We start from the raw sequence: 9,807 nt of genomic DNA, 5'->3' as shown, positions 1-9,807 counted from the left end.
AAGGACAGAAGCTACTCTGTTAGCCTTCTGAAAGACTGCACAGTGGGGCAGACGGCGCCCCAGTCCACCGGCTTGCGGTACTCGCCCTTCTCCAGCAGGTACTGGCGGCCCTTGTAGTGAGGGTGCTCGTAGAAGACCCACCAGCCTCCCAGGACCCTGCAGGAGTGAACCTCCCTCCAGTGGAAGTTCTCCAGCACCGAGGGACAGTCCTCTGTTGCTTCAAACACCCGACCGGCAAAGTCCCCTTTGACATAGAGCTGGATCTTGTAAGGATCTCCACTGTCCTGGAGGAAAAAGAGGAAGAAGAAGAAGGGTTAACTGAGAGATGGGTGCAGGTTTTGGCCGTGATGGAAGAGAATTGCAGTGTCATGGGTAGGTAAACAAAATGAAGAATATGATGCAGCAACGTTGTTTTCAATGGGTTTGGTTGCAACATAATTCAGCATCTTCTAATGTGTTTTCATGCTAAAAAAGACTTACAAAGTGAATCATCTTGCAGGAGCGGACTCTGTCATTGAGGCCTATCCAGCTCTGGTAGTCGGGGTACTCTCCTCGGGTCAGGACGTACTGGTAGCCCATGTAGTTCGGTCTCTCGTAGATCACCCAGGTGCCGCTCTCCACTCGGGCCGAGTTACAGCAACTCAGGTAGGAGTGGAAGTCGGTGCAGTCGCTGTCACACTCATACCTGCGGCCCTGGTAGTTCTTGTCCTCATAGAAGATGATCTGGAGGAAGAAATTCTCTTAAGTAATTAAAAAAGGTACTTGTAAATTGAGTTTTTATCTGTAAACTCCCAACAGTGTCTTAGCATTTAGGTTTCTGTCTGTAAAGTGTCTAAACACACACAAGTTTACATGGTGAGGTTTTCTAAAGGAAACAGGATCCTCGAGAGAAAGAGCAGGAGATCTAATAACTCTGACTGGTTGTCTACCTCCTTAACTTTCAGACTTTGAAAAAAAAAGCCTGCAAAATCAAGACCTCAATATATTTAGTGTTAGAGGAGAATTTAGAGGTAAAAAACCAAAATTACAGACACAAAACTCAATTTTTTAAGCCAACTTTGTGTATTCCATATGAATTAAAGGTCCCATATTGTACAAAACATATAATATAATATATATATATAGTTTCTCTTAATTATAAAGCAGGTTGAGGTGCTTTAAAAATACTGTGAAAGTGCATCAAAGCCTATCAATCCACAGAGAAAGGCACACAGCCCGTATGCAATAACTGCCTTTAAACAAGCCATCTCGACTTCTTTGCGGTTGTGATGTCACAGCTTATACGACAGGCACAAACTGAGAAAGAGGTATCATGGTCACTGATCAGCTGATAGTTCACTCATACACCTCACACTGAACAACTCACTTTCCATCTTTAGCTTCTACTCACCCTGCCCATCCTGGGAACAGTTGTGCTCCACCGTGTGGTCTCCCTTGATTATGTGTGTGTGTTATGTAAATACTATGCTCGTATATGAGAGTGTGTGTGTGTGTGTGTGTGTGTGCTCGTATGTGCCCTCGTTCTCTTTTATACCTGCACAGCGCGCTATAATCGAGACAACTGCTTTGTCATGAGAATGAGATCCAAAATTTGACTCAGTGGTTCCATTGCTGCTCATGGTTTCCAGAAAGAGGCCGTGGGATTATCTCGCATAAAGACCTCAGCCACTGACTGTAAACACACACACACACACACACACACACACACATATATGCACAAACACAATCTGATATAAACACAGATATATGGGACTTCTATTTGTATAAAGTGTTAAACTGTCCTCGTGCACTGAGGGGACGAAACAATCAAGCTGCACTTCATCAAATGACCACTAGATGTCAGTGCTGTGTCACATTTTAATTTCCCATTAAAATCTTTATTTTAAGTAAAAGCAACAAAAACATATGTTATAATAATAAATAGATATAAATAAAATCACATTAGAATAGGTTTGGTTCAGGGAATATCCCAAAGTATATATAATTATACTCATTTTATTCTCTTCTTTTTTCTTTTCTTCACTGTAGATATGATTCATTTGATTCATTAATTTGTATGATACTGTTTTTTATTTAGTTAGGTTTGTTTTTTTTAATGGATCAAAATTTAATTTATTAAGAGCATGAAGCTAAAAAGCTGTTAGGGTGTAACTCAGTTTGAAGGGTAAACAGACTTCAACGCTGGAGGGAAAACTCCACTTTTATCAGCTTAATAAAGGTTATAATATGTTAATATGTGTTAGATTTCCATCAAAAATGCATTTGAAAAAAAATTCAGATTAATGCAGCTATAAAAACCGCTGCTGGTTAATTAAGATAACTTGTTTTCAAAACTCTGTTTCTGGCTTCTTCCCTCATTTTAAAGACACTTAATTTATGAATTAAAAGTCACTTAAAATGTATCAGAACGACATTTTTCTCAGCAAAAAAGAGGAATAACTATAGAACTAAGTGTGTAATAATTATGTATGAATAGGGCATACTTTAAGATGATAAAATAATTCATGAATACAAGTGTCGTTACTATAGAAACCACAGGGGAGCAGCATTTCCTCAGTGACAAATGTGACGTGTCAAAGCTGACGGAATAAAGCCGAACATCTTTGGGTTTTGGACATTTGATGGCTTCACCCTGGACTCTGAGATGTATAATTATTGTCCCTATTTCATTAATTGATTGATTGATTTATCTGGAAATTAATCATCACTCAACGATGGCAAAGATGATCCATTAATTGCAGTTTAATTCAACCTCATTGGCGTGACATGTTTCATGCACAAAGAAGCTAAACGTCTTTTATTTACAGAAATATATGAAAAAAAAACGCTTTTACACCAATAAAGTGACACACAGCATAGGAAAGAAATAGTCAATGTAATGTACTGGCTAATTTAGCAGTAATTCCACCAAGCACAGCCCAGATTCTTAATAAAATAATCATTTCCTCTGCATATTACAGCTTATGGTCACCAGTGTCCACAGGCTGACACTCAGTCTTCACTGTTTGCTATAAAAGTAAATCAGAAACGCTTTAGTTGCTACAAATAAAGCTCCAAAACACACACACAGAGCATCAATAATTGCTGTTAAGAGCTGGATTGAGCCTCGTGAAAGCATTCTTTATTTGCCACGCATATCATCACACACACACACACACACACACCACACACACTGCTTGATGGCGAGCGACTTGCGGTGAGCTGTCAAAGATATTTAAGATGATGTAGGACAGACAAGTGTACACACACACACACACACACACAAACCACAGAGGAGGAGCGACAGGAAGGCAGACAGGCTGAGTAGTAATGATAGGTGCCTATTCTTCCATCTAGAATAAGTCAAGGACGGCTGACCACCAGCCCTGCTATTTGGACAGACACACAAACAAACATGAGTGATGGACGGACGGAATATGCGGAATAAATTCTCAGGAAAGTACACGCTTTTTGACTCTGCCTTAAAAGTGCAATCACACTGACTGTGCAGTGACATGAAATAAGTGGCCTTTACAGTCAGAAACACACCCAGCTGAGGAATGCAGGGAGCTTTTATGGTGAATTGTCTCAGTTTTCAGTTCAGTTCAGGGGATCTGGAGGTAAAAGTCAGAAATATTCAAAACACGATTGGGACACATTTCTGAGCTGGAACCCACGGCTGCATGTGGATGTTTTAAGACAGAAGTGACTCCAGATTTAATAAGGTTCTTTAATTATTTTAATAAAACACGAAGACAAAAGGAAAATCTTTAATGGAAACATTTTACTGATAATTACACTGATCATCTTTACATGCCAGGATGCTTTTATTGTAATGAACTGCTGTAACTTAAAACGTAAAGTTATATGGGTTAACAAAAAAAAAAACGTGGGCGGCAGTAGCTCAGTCCATAGGTGACTTGGCTGGGAACTGGAGGGTCACTGGTTCGAGTTCCTGTGTGGACCATGAATGGAGTGTGGACTGGTGGCTGGAGAGGTGCCAGTTCATCTCCTGGGCACTGCCGAGGTGCTGTTGAGCAAGGCACCGAACCCCCAACTGCTGCCTTGCTCTAACATCTCTCCATTAATTGCACGTATATAGGTCCTGTTTGTCCATGTGTATTTTGGGGCCTGTGTGTGTGTGTGTGTGTGTGTGTGTGTGTGTGTATCATGAATAATAATCGAATTTCCTCTTTGCTGGATTATTAAAGTAGTTCTTCTTCTTCTTCTTAAGTTATACACAGTGCTTTAACAAAGACAGTTGGCAATAAAAACAAGTTAAACTGTAAACAGACACGGGTGGCAGATGTATGAATCCTGCTTCAGTTAGTAACATTTATACAGATATATATATATTAACCTAACTAAGAAACTTTAAAAACAAAGTGTAACACACATTCTGTTGAACATAAGAACAAGGGAACAAAGACAGACAAGGATCTCCTCACCTCATGGGGATCTATCAGAAATAAAGACGTGTAAACACATTTAAAAAGGAGAGGGAAAGTGTCTTTACCCGCAAGGTAAGGGACAGTGTAAGAGTCACAAACTGTACGTACGTCTGTCTCCTAGAGCTTTTTTTTGTCCTTTTCAGTCAATTCATTCTCCACCAGTAGGGGGAAAAACATCCGCGCGTCTTTGAAATCACTTTCGATCCCTTATCACTGTTGAAATTCTGCGCGTGTCTCTTCAGTGTAAGGATCGTGATGTTGTTGCCGTGATGAACTTACGACATAAATCTCCCCTTTTTATTCTTTTTCGCCCCCTGTTCTCCGCCGCCACGACATCTGGGAAGTTAATTATCCTTTCTAAATCTGTGATCACATTATTAATTTAGCCTGTGGCTTTCTAGAATAAAGAGGCTGCTCTTGTTTTAATCCCACAACTTCTGCTTTACTCTGTCTTTTTATTGATTTCTTTGCTGCCCGAGAGCTTTAATGTTGCAGATTATTATTTAAAGACAGCTATAAATGTTGTATTTTTCTCATGTGTGTCAATGTGTCTTTGGATTTCCCTCCCAAACCCCATCTCCTCCCTCTCTCCCTCCCTCCCCCTCTCTCTCTCTCTCTCCCTCTACATGTGTCATTTTACTGCTCTTTGCTCAGCAGGCAGCAGCAGTCTGTCCTCATCACTCCCCGTCTTTATATCTCCTCGGCTGGTGCGCCGCATTTGACACAAACGGGGGAAACGTTGGGAAATTCATATCGTCTCAGGCTGGATTCACTCGTTTTCACCAATGGATGGAGTTTATTCCCCAGCAAGCACCGTGACTTCTTAAAAAGTGAGTGAGCCTTTACTGAAATGACTGAAAACTTCTCCACCTATAACGACTCACTGGAAACTACAAATAAAATAGTTCAATGTCAAACAAAATGATGGATAATGATGCCTAATAATGAAGTAATATCCTTTTTGTGGCAGTTTAGGCGGATAAATCACACAGTTTTTGGCAACGAAAGACTCATTTCACATCAAAATACACATTTGTATTGTTAATGTCACGCTTTTGACAAATAATAGTCTATCATGTGGATGTAATCTAGTTGTTTTTATGACCGTGTGTAACAAAATGTGACGCTGCCCATAAAAAACATACTTTTACGAGAGCTGTCCCTTTTATGATGAACGATAATTGAAATAAATATGTTTTCTTTTATAAAAGGCAGCGAATGATCATGAAAGTGCCACAAGTTGTTGCATTATCTAATATTTGCGCTCGATGTCGCTACAAATGGCAGCTTTTACACCAACTATTTTTTTTATTTGATCACATTTTATTCCAATATTAATGTGAGAAATTGCCGACAAAGCGTTGGTTCTCAAATCTTCACGGCGTGGCGCTTCCTCGTCCTGAAACTGCAGCTCACACAGGGTCTTGTTTTGCTTTACTAAATATATTTTTATGTGGTTTTCAAATAACTTGAGAACCGCTTTAGAGCGTCTAACTGTAAAAGATGTTTTCCTTATGTGGTGGAGGCTTAACTTTAACTCTGCAACAGTGTCTTTTTCACACAGCGCTGGGGTTGGCACCAGGGGTCACTAAGAATTTACAAATTTGTTGTGAGGAAGATGGAAAATGTTGAGTTTTCAAACTTGTATATAGGAAAATGACTCAATATATGTCACTTTACATATCCCGGTGAAACAGTGAAGGATGGAGAAAATAAGAGTTGATTTCAGGTAAAAGTATAAACTAAAATAAAATGATTTATTGTCTTAACTGTTTGACGTTCAGGGGGCGTAAAAAGAAGATTTAGATGCTTTGCCCTCGCTCACACAGGCCGCTCAATCCAAAACCACATTTTAAAGGCCTAAAGCAGCTATTAAGTGATAATGTAGAGACTGTGAAAGGAGAATAAAGCGCTCATAATTTAATTCTTCAAACCATATTCCCTTAAAACAATAGACGTCATTGTTCAGAATCAGTTTTATAAGCAACCGAGTTATTTTAATGTCCTTAGTTTAACGAACCCGTTTCACACAGCTGCAGCCAGTACGATCAATAACGAGCTAAACTGTACTGTGTTTACAGTAGTGTGCCATTGAGCGTTAACAGTAGGAGGTTGTTTTGTCAGAGCTCATGTTCTGTCAATAGCGGTTCACATGGCACACCTGAATCAAACGAGTCATCATTAGTAATTTTATTAGCTGCAGCTGTGTTGATCCTGTGTTGATCCTGCGGGGACACAGGAGGTGCCACTGTCAGGGGAAGAGCCTCTGCGAACGTCCGAGCGGTGGGGAGCGAACACAAGTCAAGTAACGGTTATAAGAGTTGAGACTTGACGACAATAAAGTCAGATCATGAGTAACAAACGATGAACACATTATTATTTGAGTGGTATTTGAATGGAATAGCGTATGAATGCGAGACCAAGTAACTCTTAACTATATCTGTAAAACTGGAAAATGTAATTATGATAGTAGAAATTAACATTATGAACATTTCAGAAACAGAATCTGAATGAGTATTGTTAGGCAATAGGGTATACTAACATGAGAATTATACTTTTTAAATATTATTATTCCCACAGCCTCATATGTAGGTGACTTAAATGTTCTTCTTTTATTGTACACAAGAAGAATTGTGTACAATAAATAAACAAGCAGTAAAAACAAAAGGCAAGATGTGAAAATAAAGACTTTAATAAATGAGATAGTTCTGATATATATTGCACAATGTGGATTCATATTTACCAAACCCATCCTCCTACGTGAAAGTACCTGAAAGCTTACTTTCTGCAGTGTTTCACATGAGCCAGGTTTACGGCCCTGGAAACACATTGATATTTAATATGTCAGATTTATGTACCTGCGTGATGTGAGAGCCTGAGCGTAATCTCATGTGTGGTGTGCCTCTATCTTCGACTAAATGTGCCTCTGCTTCTGTTATTGGATACGTTTGTGTTGCATCTCCGTGCATTACAGTCAGTATACTCACAGCGTTCCTCAGCAAAACTCATTGTGACGAATGCTTCTCCCTCTATAAACACTCGCAGAGCCGATTTTCTGCGCGCAAGACGAACAAAACAGGGACCCAGAGATTTCAACTCTTTGCTTTATGTCCTTGAATCCACTCAAGGACCCCACTAGCCCCCTTAAATGTCACCGAAACCCTCCCAGGGTCGCTTGGAACCTACCCAACAAACTTTTGAGTAGGTGTCAACAGACCCCATAGGATATAGAAAAAGTCAGCCAGTCTTGTTGTAACTGTGCGGAGCCCATGGACCCTCTCAGGGGCTCTGAGGTGTCACCAGACCCCATAGGATATAGTAAAATTCAGCCAGTCTTGTTGTAACTGTACGGAGCCCATGGACCCTCTCAGGGGCTCTTAGGTGTCATCAGACCCCATAGGATATAGTAAAATTCAGCCAGTCTTGTTGTAACTGTACGGAGCCCGTGGACCCTCTCAGGGGCTCTTAGGTGTCACCAGACCCCATAGGAAATAGTAAAATTCATCCAGTCTTGTTGTAACTGTACGGAGCCCGTGGACCCTCTCAGGGGCTCTGAGGTGTCATCAGACTCCGCTTTAGTGTCCCTACTTAGAGAATTCACAGTTCATTTAATGCAGTGAACGACTCAAATGCCGTCAAAGCTCTCATAAAGACACTGAAGAGACCCCCTAAATTAGACCCTGCCTCAGTAAATCTACTCGGCTGCCCGCGGAGGATTTCTGCGTGTGTGAGACCATGTGATTTGTCAGTCGGAGGCTACTGAGGGTGACTGTACATTTGGCCTCCATGTGTGCTAGTAAAGGCTGTGCTGGGAGTGTGTGGTCTCTTGGCTGTACAGCCTCTGAAAGTGTCGCTTGAAGTGGTTTCATGTGTGCGGACGGGAGAGTGTGTGAGGCTCTTTTGAAGCGTAACAAGGCCTCAGCCCCTTTTTTTCCTTAAACAACCGTGTATTAACGGTATTTATATTAGCGAGGAAATTGCAATTTTCTGTGCGGCATTAAAATAAAGGTGTTTAAATGTCGGTTCGCGATGCTCGATCGAAAGTGTGAAGTCAAAGTATGAGGTCAGAATGAGGAAATTCAGAGTTTGACACAGAGAATAAAAGCCAGAGAATTTGTTAGAAAATTCAATCAAGTTGAAGAAAAGAGATGTAACCATAAAGTCGATTATTACACACATATGTTTACAGACATGAAAGAAAAGGGATCTGTGTCATTATGAACAAACTTCCCTTCATTAAATGCACCGAAGCATCTCAGTCATACAGATGTAATGCGAGGTTTGTGATTCTCTGTACTCCACAGAAGTCATCGTATCTGACATGTGGCTGCACCAGACTTTCTTACAGAAGACGTTTTGAATGTAACAGAAAGAAAAGCACAGGTGTAAATAATGACATGATTAATAATCAACATATCGTGCATGGTGGCTCTTACTGGGACACTTGAATAGACCAAACGTTTTGCATACTTTTCATTTTAAGTATAATATAATTTTTTAAAGGCAGTGAATGATCATGAAAGTGCCACAAGTTGTTGCATTATCTAATATTGGGTACCCATGTGCTCGATGTTGCTACATATGGCAGCTTTTACACCAACTATTGTTTTATTTGATCACATTTTATTCTAATATTAATGTGAGAAATGACATGATTAATAATCCTGATATTGTGCATGTTGGCTCTCACTGGGACACTTAAATAGATCAAACGTTTTGCATACTTTTCATACTGAGGATCATGTAAATTGAGTGTGTAGTGCGTTCCAGCCCCGTAGGTTGGGGATTTTGTGTACGCCAGAAATGCCTAGACGTACACTGAGTATGAGACTCAACCGCCCCAGAATGCATTGCGTCTCATACTGTCCACAAGGCAGATGGTTTGAATAATTAACCGTTGGATCAAATAATGATGAATGATGGTCGGTGACATTATGGTATAAGAGGCGCGCACACATATCGTATACTGTAGAAAACATATTTAATCATTTTGCCTTAAAACGATACTGGAAAATATTAACTTGAGTGGAAGAGGTAATGTTGAATTGTAACAAACTACTTTAATATTTGAATCATTATAGCTCGGCCCTCGTGACGCTCATGTTACGCACAGAGGATGTATCGTGGGAGTTTACTTAAGTGTGAACTCGGGCTTTTGCTTCTCGGCCGCGCTGGACTGTGTTTTCATAAAATTCCCTCTGGCTTGAATCGTGTCAGTTTTTATAATTTCATGAATGACGCATGGCTGTGTGACCGCCATCTTCTGGATGTTCAACTTATCCACATGGATTCAAAAAAGGAAAATTCAGGTTTAAATCAGGTTCAGGCCCAAAACTGCTGCCGTTTGGGGCCTGAGGTGTGAAGTCAAAGTATGAGG

The 9,807-nt window shown here is 40.3% G+C and overlaps 2 protein-coding genes across 2 annotated transcripts in view; one reads left to right on the top strand and one right to left on the bottom strand.

The window, feature by feature from the left end:
- Nucleotides 1–11: 11 nt before the first annotated feature.
- Nucleotides 12–579, bottom strand: LOC310964619 (gamma-crystallin S-like; the record flags this gene model as incomplete). The annotated part of the gene is made up of 2 exons (XM_083937810.1): nucleotides 12–284; nucleotides 481–579. 2 exons carry the CDS (start codon nucleotides 577–579, stop codon nucleotides 12–14), a joined length of 372 nt encoding a protein of 123 aa, XP_083793936.1.
- A 4,531-nt stretch (nucleotides 580–5,110) lies between these two features.
- Nucleotides 5,111–9,807, top strand: part of LOC310964607 (DNA-binding protein SATB2-like) — a 28,313-nt gene continuing 23,616 nt past the window's right edge. Inside the window, exon 1 of the mRNA XM_083937797.1 lies at nucleotides 5,111–5,260. The gene's annotated coding sequence lies outside the window, so the exon portion shown is untranslated. The remainder of the gene's footprint in view (nucleotides 5,261–9,807) is intronic.

The sequence above is a fragment of the Echiichthys vipera genome, assembly GCF_963691815.1.
Source record: "Echiichthys vipera genome assembly, chromosome: 23".
Classification (NCBI taxonomy): domain Eukaryota; kingdom Metazoa; phylum Chordata; class Actinopteri; order Perciformes; family Trachinidae; genus Echiichthys; species Echiichthys vipera.
Note: the sequence above shows the minus strand (reverse complement) of the source record. Positions and strands in the feature narration are given on the sequence as shown.